Raw genomic sequence first — 14634 nt, 5'->3', positions numbered from 1 at the left:
CATCTGTCAGAGCTCTGCAGATGAATGGAGCCTAGAGGAGGCTAAATATGTGTCTCAATGGGTAAAAGGAACTCAATATGGCAGGCTGTCATTCCCAGTCCTGATTTTTGGAAGCATACAAGGAGCAGCGGATGGAGCCTTGAGTGCATCTGCACATGTCTCAGCAAATGACAGCTTTAGAAAAGCGATCAATCTGCTGGTAATAATCCACAACTCCCTCAGGCTCCATGCAATCACTCGGTAATGTTATGACTGCAAGTTAGCATATTTCCCATAATAACAGCCACCAAGCATCAGACATCAAACTAGCATGTTGGAGGAGTAAGAACAATGGTGTGCCACGGTGTTCAACTAACCGCACAGCTATTATAGCATAAAATGGCTAAGCTGAGGCAACGTTCAATAAAACCACAAGAGGAGGAGCATGCCTTACAAGCTCAGGGATGTCTTTTTAAATTTTTTTTATTTATTTGTTCTTTACTTGAAAAATCCGTTCCGGGAAAATCTGGACCTGCAGCAGCAAGCAGGTGCTGTGTGGTAGCTGTGTCAAAGGGGGCGTTCTGTCGACTGTGCAAGCAGGATTTTAGCTTGTAGCACAACACCCAGTCATAGTGTAAGAGCCAAAGACTGCTCTGCTGTACTCACCTAACATCTGACTGAACAGCAGCTGCTCCAGGTCACCCAGCACCGTCACCACCAGCTCTGGGTCCACCTTCAGGAAGGGCTTATCACCGCCATCCTCTCCCTGACCTTTCGAACCTGACTCCCCTGCAGCTCCGGCTGCAGTTTTCTTCCCGTTGGCCTTCACCTTGCTGGAGAGGATCTCGTCATCTGACTTTCCATCCTCAGGTGCCTTGCTCAAAGGCTTCACCTCAGCGTAAGGACCACGAGGTATCCGGCTCTGCTTGCTCAGGGCAGAGGGAGCAGCTAGAGGGCTGAAGGGCTTTGGTTTGCCCTGAAATAGCGAATGCTCAGATTTGGATAGGTTTCGAGAGAGGGGGGCACCCCCTCCGGCCCCGCTGCCACCTCCTGCAGTCTTTGGCTTGCTCGTCTTGCTCTGCCCCGCTCCAGGCTTGGCCATGTCATCACACCACTTTGGCTCATAAAGGTGTAGCTTCTTTTCAGCATCGGTGAGTACAGCCAGGTTAGTCAAAGACCTCTGCTTGCGGAGACTGGAGGGCACCGGTAGCCTGCCCTCAGAACTACCCGCCCGGTAAACCTTTAATTCACCCCGCTGAGTGCTCTGGGGCACTCCAGACTTGGCCCTCTTAGCTGCCATACCAACTCCTTTGCCATCTGTTTGGCCGTACGCCTTGGTGCTATCCGTCCTCTCCATCTTCAAATCTCCTTCTCTGCCTTTCACACTATTTCCAAGCATGCCTCCTGCATGATGCCATATCAAAAACCATCAGGAGGGAGAAAAACAGGCTTTCTTATTTAAACCCCTCTCCTTGTGTGCTTCCTTCAGTGAATCCTGCAGCCTTCTTTTTTCCCCCTCTTTCTTCCTGACGGGCTGCTGCAGCTGCTGCTGTTGCAGTACTGCCCAGGCGCTCCCTTTCTCTCCTTCCCTCTCGTCCTCTTCTCCTCCGTTTTTTCCACTCTCCTCCCTTCTGCACACCCTCCTGCTGCTGAACCGCGCAGCAGCAGAATGACAGCGGTGCCAGACGCAACAGCGCTCCCTCCTCCCCCTGCACTCTGCTGCCTCTCCCTCGCCTCCGCCTTCCCTCCCATCCTCCCTCCTCCTTCCGTCATTTTTCACTCATTTAAAGATCCTTTGCCATGTCTCAACAGAATAAGTCAAATGCAAGAGTAATGAATAAAGAGAAGGTGGCTTTTAAAGAAGGCACTATCCCCCTTTAACACACCGTGTTTTCCCACCATCTCTTGTGATTCCTTTGTTCTTCCCCTCCCCCTCTTCACTGTCAGTGTTCACTGTTCAATACTTTGGATGCATGAATCATGTTGATGGAGAGGTTATTAACGTATGGAGCAATATACATTCAAATCATTAACTACATACTATAGCATGAATTATAATTACTGTCACAGCCCAACACAATGCAGCAACTGGAGCATCCAGATTATCTCTTGATCCTGTCTGAGCTTCCTTATCGTATCCATTTCAGATTTCCCCTGGATAAATCATACGCTTAAAAAAAAATCATCAGTGTGTTACGCAGCTGTATTCCATGTCCACACAAAAGTTGGAAGACTGTGTTTATTATGGATTAAAATATTAAAATATAGTCTGCTTTTAGTTTGCCCGAATGAGGAGAGAAAACTTGTTAAAATCCAGTATATAAATGCCAAAAAGGTGACTTCACTTCAGCAGACTGAGCGAATGACAATATGTGCCCAGTGTAACACACAAGTAACACACCCAAAACCACACTTTGGAAAAATCTTCGAGCCAGCGTTAAATCCATTTACACACACAGACACTAGAATCCTGTGTCAAATTGAAAATCCAGTCACATTTATTTTGTGCAGGAATTATTTGCTGACATACAAGTGATCATCTTTTTAAGATATTCCATGCACCGTCTCCAGGGGGGGGGGATTCAGGAGGCTGTGCAGCGCTCACATGCAGGACTGCTCCATGGAAACCGCCCTCTCTGTTCGCTTGGATGTCATCTGCACTAGACCTTGCTGCTCTGAACAAATACAGCTGACAAAGACACGCACACAACCTAATGTGATACAACCCATTCAATATTACTGTGCGATCATGCAATAGATTTCTTCAGACTCAATGCTTTTTTGTTTGGATTTTCATATAAAGAGGCAATCGCTCTTTTTCCACGTCCCAGCACACATGAATACTACCAAGCTACATGGTACAAATCCACTGGATTTGACTGACCTGTTAGCTACAATGTCCAGAGGGGACTTCTCTAACTCTCACAATGGGTTTACAGCACACTCCACTGCCCTCTTCTTTCAGATTTCGTGGCACAGCAGGGGACTCAAGGACCAATGATGCTGTGATCTGCCAATTAGTTTGTGGAAACAATGCCAAGACTTGTTCCTTGTCATCACAAGTTTCCTCCCCAGCTGACACTAGATCTCTGATGGTGATCTTTCTGTCATCATGCAGAGAATAGCTGATTTGTTTCGGGGAGAGGAAATGTCCTAATAAATTTTAGCGGAACAAATTCCTGCAGAACAAATTGCTACAAGTCTTACACATTTGCATCAGAATGTGCCAAAATGTATACTTTTGATTTAAATTGAAGAACATGATAAAACTGCCCAACACCAGCATCAGCATATTTTAAGATCATGCTGATGTAAAAAGACAATCTAATCACACCTCCATCAATATTCATCTATTCACTATGCTTCAATGCACTTTTAAAGCAGGAACATACATCCTACAGTAATTTTCTATAGAATGTTGTTTATCCAGTAAATGCAGAAACTTTAAGTTGTGGTCAGTTCTCCGGAGAGAAGAGGGTGGAACTGCATCTTTAATTTCTTTGAAATCTGGATCTCATTCACATTCTCCAGCCGGCCATCTGAGGGACTGTTGGTGTGTATGAGCGCATGTCCACACACACAGCTGCACAAACACACAACTGTGTGTTGTGCATATGCAATCATTTTTGTGCTGCTCAGCTGCAATGACGCAACGGACTCAATACCATTACGAAGACCTCCACATGTGCTCCAAAAGGGGGAAAACCACAAGAGCAACAATGTCACAGTGTTGAGCAAAAGGAGAGCAGTAGGAGGGCAACAACACCGAACATATAGCCAGAGCAAACACATTTCTGTTTAATATCTTTTAAAAGACAAATAATGCAATTATTGTGAGTAATTACAGTTTTGAATTAAGTCTCAGATGAATAGTAGTAGTAGAGCTTTTAGGTACATTAAAAATTAAATATTTAAAGTACAGTACACCTTTATTTACAGACTCACTTCCATTTTCTATACCTGCTGAATCCGTCGGTCGGGTCGCGGGGGGGCTGGAGCCTATCCCAGCGGTCAATGGGCGAGAGGTGGGGTACACCCTGGACAGGCCGCCAATCCATCACAGGGCCACACAGAGACAAACGAGACAAACTGCTCATACTCACTCCAAAGGATAATTTCAGAGACACCAATTAACCTAACATGCATGTTTTTTTTATGACAGTGGGAGGGAGCCGGAGTACCCGGAGACAACATGCAAACTCCACATAGAAACGCCCCAGCTGGAAGTTGAACCTGGAACATTCTTGCTGTAAAGCGATGGTGCTAACCACCACACCACCGTGCAGCCCCAGACTCACTCTATTTTTTTAATTACTTTGTGCTCTATTTTTCATTTAGACCAACTCAGCATTGATCAGATTTTTTCTGGAGACGTTTTGCTATTTTTTAGAGACAGTTATTTTAGAGACTTTTGGAGTTCATTTGGGTAAAAGGTCAGTGTTTTCACCTCACATTTACAGGCTAAATTACTTTGGCAGTGTGCTTTTGGTTACCATCACACTGGAAATTTCCACCTCTGCAAAGCATCATGATGTTTGAAGTCATCTTATGAACTCATTAAAAAGAATGTTTCTTATCATGTCTCCCCTACCATAGCAGCCGAAGCAACGGCGCCCAGCCCCACCCTCTCCTGTCCCTCCACGCCGCCATCATGTTCTGTCTCCGCAGTCTGATGTGTGGTGGATTATGTCAGTTGTGACTTTTCCCAGAACAAGCTGGGACCCTGTTTATTAGAAGGTTTTAAAATATCTGTACTTTTAGGTGACAGAAGGAGAAATGTGGCCCAGTCAAAACACAGAGAGTTGCACTCTAAAAGATCTTTAAATAAAGTAAACATACCTTGTGTGCCACAGACTGCTCCTAAACACGAGGGGGCAAATAATACCTCTAAATCACTCAAGTTGGCTTTATTAAATGTTAAGTCTTTAGCTGGGAAAACATTTTTAATTAATGATTTTATCACTGAGCACACCCTGGATTTTATGTTTTTAACTGAAACTTGGTTAGACCAAAATAACAGTGCTGCTGTTCTCATTGAGTCTACCCCTCCTGGTTACAGCTTAATCAGCGAGGCCAGAGTGAGCAGAGTGGGAGGGGTGGCAGTCTTATTTAATTAATCATTTCAATGTAAGCAGTTATCTCCTGGAAGTTTTCAGTCCTTTGAATATGTGGCTGTACAGCTGAAGGCCTCATCCAGAGTCCTGTTTCTTTTCTTTTTTTTAGAGTCCTGTTTCTGAATGTTTACAGGCCCCCCAAATACTGTGCAGACTTTTTGATGACCTCAGTGAACTGCTCTCTATGATCTGTGTTGATTTTTGACTGTGTAATTATTGTTGGTGATTTTAACATCCATGTGGACAACCCTCAGGACAAAGGGACGAAAGACCTGAGTAACACTCTGGACAACTTTGGGCTGACTCAGCATGTAACAGAGGCCACGCACAATAGGGGCCACACTCTAGACTTACTGATCTCTAAGGGTCTGAGCATTTCAAAGGTTACTGTGTCTGATGACGGCCTGTCTGATCATTCCTGTGTTTTCTTTGAGAGTACGATTTCACTGCACACAAATGTCTCAACAGCAGTGATCTCAAAACGGTGTATAACTGAAAACAGTAGTGAGATCTTTAACCAGGTCTTCTCTTTAACACCTGCCCTGTCCGGGGGTTCAGTCAATGAGCTCGTCAGTAGCTTCGATGCTAAAATGTTAAATGTTATGGATGCTATTGATCCCATTAAGGTGAAGGTTATCTCTGGAAGGAAGAAGTCTCCATGGCGAAATTCCACACTGGTGAAAAATGGGAAAAGAGAGTGTCGGAAAGCTGAGCGCAGATGGAGAAAAACAAATCTCCAGGTTCATTATAACATCTATAAAGAGAAACTTCACTCTTATAATTTACAACTAAGGAATGCAAGAAAGTCTTACTTCTCTGACATCATCACCAAAAACAGTCATAATGCTCGGGCCTTATTTGGCACAGATTATAAAAAACAACAAAATAAACTACCATAGCTATGCAGATGACACGCAGATATACATTACAATGTCACCAGGAGACTGAGGCCCTGTACAGGCTCTTAAGTGGGTAAATGGATTAAAGAGATTAATGACTGGATGTGCCACAACTTTCTCCAGCTAAACATAAACAAAACTGAGGTAATTCTCTTTGGATCCAAAGAGAAACCATTACAGGTCACCACAGAACTTCAATCTATACACCCAGAAACTACCAACCAGGCAAGAAATCTGGGTGTAGTGATGGACTCAGATCTAAATTTGGAAAAACACATTAAAGGCAATAACAAAGTCAGCCTACTATCACCTTAAGAATATATCAAGGTTAAAAGATCTGATGTCTCAGCAGGACCTGGAAAAACTAGTCCATGCATTCATCTTTAGTAGGCTTGATTATAGCATCTTTACAAGTCTACCTAAAAAGTCAGTTAGACAACTGCAGCTCATTCAGAACTCTGCTGCTCGAGTCCTCACAAAGACCAAAAAAGTGGACCACATCAGTCCAGCTCTGAGGTCTTTACACTGGCTGCCTGTCCATCAGAGGATAGACTTTAAAGTTCTGATGCTGGTCTACAAAGCTTTGAATGGTCCAGGACCAAAATACATCAGTGACCTCCTGACCCAGTATGAACCTTCCAGACCCCTCAGGTCATCTGGATCCGGTCTTTTATCAGTTCCCAGAGTCAGGACCAGACATGGAGAAGCTGCGTTCAGCTTCTATGCTGCACATGTCTGGAACAAACTCACAGAAAGCCTCAGATCAGCTGAAACATTCAGTGTATTTAAGTCCAGGTGGAAGACACACCTATTTTCAGCTGCATTTGAATAAAGGTCCAAATCTGAAGCTTGAGTTTCAAAACTTAATCACATTTTAACTACTGATTTTATCTGATTGTATCTATTGTTCTTATTTCTTTCTTTTTTGTTTAAAATTTAAATCATGCTTTTTATTTCTACTGTTTAATGTATCTGTAAAGCACTTTGAATCACCTTGTTGTTGAATTGTGCTATACAAATAAATTTGCCTTGCCTTATTGTCCAACTCCTCCCTCTGTCCTTTGTTGATAATGCTTATACCCTGGTGGCTGTGGCCAAATACAACCCTAATTCTGAAAATAATTATACAGTATATAAAAAATAATTGAAATATTTGCAAATCTCATAAACACCCTGGAACATAGAACTATATCAGACGTTGAAAGTGAGACATCTTACTGTTTAATGAAATATATCAGCTTATCTTGAATTTTATGGCAGCAACATGTCTCAAAAAACAGTGAAAGAGGTACCATGTTTACCAGTGTTTAGCATGCTCTTTTCTATTAACAACACCAAGACCAGTTGCTTGACCTTTGGGAGAGGAATATTGCCCCATTCTTGTCTGATAGAGGATGCTAGCTGCTCAGCAGTCCCGGGTCTTTGTCATGTCTTGCATTTCATGATCTGCTAAATTTTTTCAGTTGGTTAAAGTCCAGCATCCTTCGGCTTTGAACCCATGCTGTTTTAATAGATGCGGTATCTGGTATAGCATTATCTTGATAAAATATACAAGGCTTTCCTTTAAAAAAAAAAAAAAACGTAAATGAATGGGAGCATAAGTGGCTTGAAAACTGAAAACACCTTTCAGTATTGATAGTTTCCTTTTTAGCTGTGGAAGTTGCATGTTCCATAGACACTTATGCACCCCCAGCAGACATGCAGACTTTTGAACTGTGAGCTGATATCAAGCTGGATGGTCCCTCCTCTCTTCCTTCTGGATGATGGGGTGTCCATGATTTCTAAAGAAAATCTAAATTTTTGATTCATTTGACCACAGAAAATTTCCACTTTTCCTCAGTCTATTTTAAAGGAGCTTTGGCCCAGAGAAGATGACAGCATTTCAGGATTATGTTCAAATGTGCCTTCTGCTTTGCATGTGAGATGTTTAACTTTGTGGATGGTACGAGGAACTGCGCTAGCAGACAACAATTTCTGGAAAAGTTCCTGAGCCCATGCATTGATTTCCATGACATAATCTGTTTTAATGCAGTGCTGCCTGAGGGCCCAAAAATCACAGTCATCCAGTACCGATTTCCATCGATGTCCTTTGAAAGATGTCTACAGACTCTCTGAATCTTTTGATGATATGATGTACAGTAGATGATACAGTATTCAAAGTCTTTGCAATTTCATGTTGAGGAATATTATACTCAAACTGCTCAACAGTTTGTAGATAAAGTTTTTGCAGATAACAGAACTTCTGCCCATCTTTACTTCTGAGACTGCCATTTAAAGCCGCTCTTTTTTCACCCAGTCATGTTACTGACCTGTTGCCATTTAACCGACATGTTCCTCCAGCTGTTTCTTTTTCGTACCACCTACTTTTTCAGCCTTTTGTCTCTTACATTTTACATGTTCTTGCAAGTTTAATCGTGCAGTTTTGTATCAAAGTTAAGCAAAGGTTTAATTTTTGGACAGAATCCAGAGTTTGATGTTCTGCAGTGACCTTGACGCTGAGCTGTAACAGAAACATTGCATTAGGCTCCTACATTGAAATCTGTTTTTGTCTTGGTAGCCAAGACAAAGCATTTGTTTCCAACTGTAAAAACAAAATGTGTTTTTATTGTCAGCTCAGAGATAACACAATTATCGAAGGGTGGTTCTGTAGACTGCATCTTCAGTGATAGTGTCAGTTGCTATGGTCCCAACAGAGTTATGATTTAAAATGAATTGAGAGATTACTGAGACAACTAAAGAGAATCAAGCAATGTACTCAGAATTCACCCAAGAACAGTCACAACTCCTCCAAAATGCTGGAACCACTAGCCTGGGAAGTACAGTAATTTGTAAAATTGTGCCTGTGTATCTTGAATTGGTGCCATCGTGGCATTGTTATCACTGTTATTTTGGTCATCTTTTGTCACCCAAAAGGATTGCACAGTACCAGTATGTGATCTAAAGCATTAAATGCATTGAGGAAAGAGTGTTTGTGTATGGTGTTGAAGTCACGTGGTAATTAATGTGATAGAAAAGCCTCTAGCTAAAGCTCTAATGGAATCACTGTGTCCTGGCCGGAATGTGAGGAGCCTGATGGATGAAGACTCATGAGGGTTTTTTTCCCATCAAAAACCCATCATGTGCAAAGCAATAGCTCGTTCGTGTTGGACTCAAGTTGCCAAAATGACAGCAAATGGAAGTTAAAACATTTTTCAGTTTGATTCATTTGTCTGCAGCAGTTCTTGAGCAGCGAGTCTCCCTTTTCTGAAACTTGAGTAATTTTAAGGGAAGATTTCCTTGCAGATATCCCATCTGAGCTGTTTTATGTGCAGATGTAACAGCTGAAAGGAGCTATCACTGCAACAGGTTTATATTTCATTCTTCAGGAAATTTTTAGTTGAAACTAGATGAGAGCTTACTGAGAAACATGTCTCTGCTCTACAGTCAAAAACAGAATTTAAGCAGCTTCAATCTGTCCAGCACAGACGAGAGGAACTCCCAGACAGGAGTTGAAAGCTGATACTCCCATCAAACCACTCAGTGTCTCCATCTTGCATCTGTCCACCCTCAGCGGAGGACCACTCAGTTGTTGGTCTGGCTACAGCCGCTCATCTCTAAGTCATTAAGGTAATTAAGATATCAGTTAGAGGGTATTAGAATAGTCCAGTGCAATTACCTGAGGTCATCAGCAACAATAAATACACCAGACATGTTAGTCAAAATAGTTCAGGCTTGTAATTCACATTTTGAACAGAACATCAAAATGTCAGACATGGCAACTCTTAAATTATTTGCAAAAGCAGCCAAAATTAGTATTTAAACAAGTAGCATTTTAGTGCTGCTGAGATTTACTGTGAAATGAGTTCAGTCTTATGTCTTTTTAATACTTTATGGATGTACACTTTAAAAGGCACAACATGCAAAAGGTATGTGGACACCAGCCACTGCCAGCACGCACATTTAATTTTTTTTTTAAAAAGGGAGAGAAAACAGATGCTCCGTCAACGGAAAACTGGACTTTCCTATAAAATCTGCAGATGCAGCTGCGTCCCACAGAGTTGTGTGAAGATGCAAACATGTTTATTTGTGTTTTGGAATGCAGCCATAAACCATTTGTCATTTCTCGGATTTATTGCTTTGTTATAGCCTGCAACATAACTCACTTTTACATTAAGCTGAAATGATTTTGGGGTCTGTTACCATTTCTAAACAAGAGCAGATTTTTTTCAATCTTCTACAACTTACTACACTCCCTAAAAACTCTGCTCTTACATTTTAAAAGTCCCTGCTTGCGTAAAAATATGCTCCGCTTCACCTTAGAACTGTGTTTCTGCTCCCAGAAAACACTTCAGCTCTACAGTTTGCAGTCAGACTTCTTCTGTGTGCACACATAGCTTCTCTTGGATTTTAACTTTTTAAAAAAAAATCCCAGCGCCAGATATGATGCCGACATCACCGTCTCGTTTTGAGTAAGAGTAGCATAACATCTGAAGATGAAAACACAAATACTGCTGCAAAAAACAGCAATTTAGAGTTTTACAAAAGTAATCAACTTCTATACCATGTTGTGTTTGATCGCGAAAAACAAAAGAAAAGAAGTTGAATTTCTTTGGCAGGTTTTCTAAAAAAGCTGCGAACACAGTAACGAGGAAAAAGCATTTGTTGTTCAACTTGATCTTAAAGTTGAATAATGATGTGATTTTGAGTTCAGGTCTGCACGTTGGAATGGTGGTTAGCACCAAGAGGGTTCCTGGTTCGAATCCCGGCTGGGTCCTTACTGTGTGGAGTTTGCATTTTCTCCCTGTGTATGCGAGGGTTCTCTCTGGGTACTCTGGCTTCCTCCCACAGCCCAAAAACATGCATGTCAGGTTAATTGGTGATACTAAATTGTCCTTAGGAGTGAGTGTGAGCGTGAATGGTTGTTTGTCTCGTTCGTGTCTGTGTGGCACTGTGATTGAATGGCGACCTGTCCAGGGCGACCCTGTCACACGCCCAACGACCGCTAGGATAGTTTCCAGCGACCCTGAGTAGGATTAAGTGGGTATAGAAAATGGAAAGATGGATTTTGAGTTCAAACATCCTTTTTTCTGAGGGACACTAAATGCAGCATTACTCCACAGCAATGAGGTAGGAACAAGTCTGAAAGCCGCATTTAAAAACACAAACTGATAATATTCCACATAGTATATTCCCTTTATTCTTTATTCCCTTTTTGATATACTACTAAATTTGATAAAGACTGAAGGTAAATTATTTTAATGTTTGCGACCCCTTTTCTGCTCATCTAGCTACACGGTCAATTTTCATTTGTCCAGTGCTTTAGTTTGTAACGGAATGCCTGTAAAACTAATTGCAAATTGTGCTGTATTTTTCATGGTGTTGTACTAATAAGCCCAGAGTTGCCCGTTTGTCTTTTCTTGTATCTGTACTCACTAAAGAAGTAAACAATAGAGCACAAGGTGATCTAAAAATAACTTTATCTAACTGTGTGTGACATCAGATTTTAATATGAAATTATGAAGTTAAATATGCATCAGTCTCACAATAATTCTGTTCCGTGGTTAAAGCCATTACGCTGGAGTCAGTGGTTTCTATGCCTCTTTAAATCAACATCACTCATTTCCAGTAGAGCTTTAATCATGGAATCTCCCTCTAATTGGACTTAATTGAATGAACTGTCATGGTTGCATCTGTTGATGATTAACTGCTTTCAATCAGAGATATTTGTCATTTTCCTCAAAAGTAATGAAATATCAATTAAGTCCAAATACAAACTCCTCTGTGTCTTTTTTGTGCACGACTGACCAGTTTGTTTTACAGCCTCTAAGCAACACGCCGTTTGAGTTGTTGCAGGTATCAGGACAAACATGAAGTTAATCCAACACAGACATAAATGACAAGAGAATTCCCCAACACAAGCACATCAGACACAAACAAAAGCAGCAAGGAACAGCTGCATCTGCTGTGCGGTGTAGTAGCACTCTGCCAGCGCAGTTTTCCCTCGTGCACATCCAGAAAGAAATTGAGAACTTTAGGAAATCCTGATGCACACAACAGGTGGCACACACAGTGTGAAGCTATCGTTGTGAGTTGGCGGCAGACTTAGTGAGAACAACTGCCACGCTGAACGAAGTCCAGTGTCAACTTTCAGCCCTGTTAAAGCTGGGGTGCTACATGGGATGCAATATAACCCAAACGGAAAAAAAACAGTGTTTTGCATAACCAACTGGCTGACCTCACTGAACTGTGTGAAAGTTTGGTTTTATTAACTTCGAAGGAATGAAGATGGGAGGAAGGAGAAGAGGTTTGTGCTGCCAGAGGGTGAATTAGAGAGTTTATGGACTGACTGATCCTCAGTTTTTAAGATCCGGGATGATAAACTTTAGATATATCTTTGCTTTATTACTAAACATCAAAGTGATTCCTCATTTGTAGGTTTATGGCTCCCAACTTCTTTTGGTCATGAACCCTGAAATTTGTTTTGTGCAGCTCTTCGTCACAGATGTCTAGTTTACTCCAGTATTTTGTGGTGAATCATATGTTACATTAATGTTACATGTTAATTTGGCTTCACTTAATGATTGATTGGTTCCTTGAAGCCTGGAGATTTTTTTTGGTCTGCCAAGATACAGTAAGAGATAAGATTCCAGAAAAGCCTTCATTTTACGTTTCTTACTGCACAGGCTCTCAAGGTTATAGAAGCAACTCAGGGATGCCCAATACTGTATTCCCAAAATGGAAAGATCCAAGGTAACAGACTCACCTAAATCATCACAACAGACCTCCATAGAGTCAGAGGAGCAGTCACTCAAATCATCAAAGGTGGGATCCGTGTCCTCACTGACCTGAAACCTAGAAGGTATCACAAATAGTTTAACAGGGAAAATTAGATTGCAGTTCCTAAAACAGAGGTTTGATTCTGAATTACAAGTCAAGCTGCTTTCAGCATTATGTCCGTTGTGCCCTGAAATAAACCGCAGACTTGCACTTATCTTTCATCTTAAAAGGTGAAACACTGCCCTCACCTGAACCTGAAGGGAGCAACAGCAGCCATGTTGACTCCTCCAGGCTCACTCCTTCTGCGTGCCATGTTGACTGTCTGGTGAGAACACTTTGATTTGTTACTGAACATCAGTCCATCAGAAGCTTCTGGGTCCTGATTTGAGATGTTTCTCACTTCTTTCTTGAAGTTCTCCAATCCAGATGGTGTCTCATTCCCATTTGCTCCTTTAGTATAAAGAAGACGCCCCCGTGACTGAACATTAGCTGGGAGCTGACGTGAGGCATCATCCTCTTGTGCATTATCCACACTCCTTAGCCGATACTTCCCAAAGGTCCAGTTTTTGTTGGTGTGTCTTCTTAAGTGCAGGTCTCTTAAAGCCTTCTGTGTCAGGGTGCTGCTGCGGAGGTCTAACGTGTCTTTAGAGCGTGGAGCCTCCCTCTTTGGTATCTGAGGGCTGCTGTGTGCTGAACATGTTCCATCTGTCCGCTTTGTAGCTGCTGGGCCTCGAGAATACATGCTCGTCTTTTGCTGCAGAAGGTGGTTCTTTAAAGCTGCACCTCGTAGCAGGTCTGCAGGGCCTGAGGAAGCAGACAATGAAGAATATGCAGGCTGTCGTTTGGTGGAATGCTGATACTGCACTGTGGGACTCGGGAGGCCGCTGTGCTGCTGTTTGGGATCCATCTTTGACAGAGGGATCATGCCTCGAGACAAAGGCAGACTCGAGCTGACACTTGCGTCACTCTGGCTCTGAGATATGGCTTTGATGTTTGCTGCCCTGCTCATGATTACTGACAGTCACTGAGCTGAGGTCTGGGAAAGAAGACAGGAAAATCAAATATGGTTCAACTGCTCAAACTCCTATAATATTCATCATTCTCCAAATAAAAAGATTAGGGCATAACACAAAGCAGATTCAGATAAAGGTACAAGAAAACAATAACTGGAATGATTTATTGTAGTTTTCAATCAGCATCTGTCACAAAATACTTCAGGGTGATGTGTACAATTATACCAAAGAAGGACAGAAACAGGTCTGTGGTTTCAGGCATTTGAGGAGCCGTGTGAAGAATGACCTCACATCAGATACAATATGAGACTGACTGGGAAACATTTCCGCCTTTTTTCTGTGACAGATGTCTCTTTTATGACAAAGGGCAAGTGAAAATACAAAGCAGATAAACAATTTGAAATCTAAACTACAACTACCAACAACCGGTATTAGATGACTTTAAAGACTACTGTGAGACGCATGTGATCTAATCTTAACTGTTAAAAAAAATCCGCACTAATGCAATTTTTTTATATAGAAAAAAAAACACAACATTTTTAAACTTTATTGACATAAATTTACTTTACATTTGGGCACAGCTGTTAAAAAATAAGCAATGGGAAATAAATCTTTCCCCACTACCAGTTGTAGCATATTTACCCTCAGTGCTGTGGGCGCTACAATGTACTCAGAACCAGCCCAGTATCTATCACTACCTCCCATTAGACAAGCTGCAGCTAAAACAACATGAAGATGTGGAATTACGCCGCATCCTGCTGCTGTGTTGGACCACACTTTCTAATTACAAGACTTTCTGAGAAGATTAAACAGAAGTTTTTGTTTGGGCCGCAGATGTCAGCCCCACACAGCAAAATGTGCCCAATTGGCGTT

The 14634-nt window shown here is 41.9% G+C and overlaps 1 protein-coding gene across 6 annotated transcripts in view; it reads right to left on the bottom strand.

Annotated features, from left to right (window-relative positions):
* nav1b (neuron navigator 1b) overlaps positions 1-13757 on the bottom strand; it is a 60710-nt gene extending 46953 nt beyond the window's left edge. For 4 of the 6 annotated variants that reach the window (XM_075461591.1, XM_075461592.1, XM_075461594.1 and 1 more), the window contains exon 1: positions 646-1644. In XM_075461591.1, coding sequence (XP_075317706.1) covers positions 646-1378 — 733 coding nt within the window. In that variant the 5' untranslated portion in view covers positions 1379-1644. Of the gene's footprint in view, positions 1-645; positions 1645-12734; positions 12824-12996 lie in introns of those variants that run through there. The other 2 variants (XM_075461597.1, XM_075461596.1) reach the window with 2 other exon arrangements.
* Between the last annotated feature and the right edge of the window lie 877 nt (positions 13758-14634).

The sequence above is a fragment of the Odontesthes bonariensis genome, chromosome 3, assembly GCF_027942865.1.
Source record: "Odontesthes bonariensis isolate fOdoBon6 chromosome 3, fOdoBon6.hap1, whole genome shotgun sequence".
Classification (NCBI taxonomy): domain Eukaryota; kingdom Metazoa; phylum Chordata; class Actinopteri; order Atheriniformes; family Atherinopsidae; genus Odontesthes; species Odontesthes bonariensis.
This window is presented reverse-complemented; position numbering and strand designations above follow the sequence as displayed.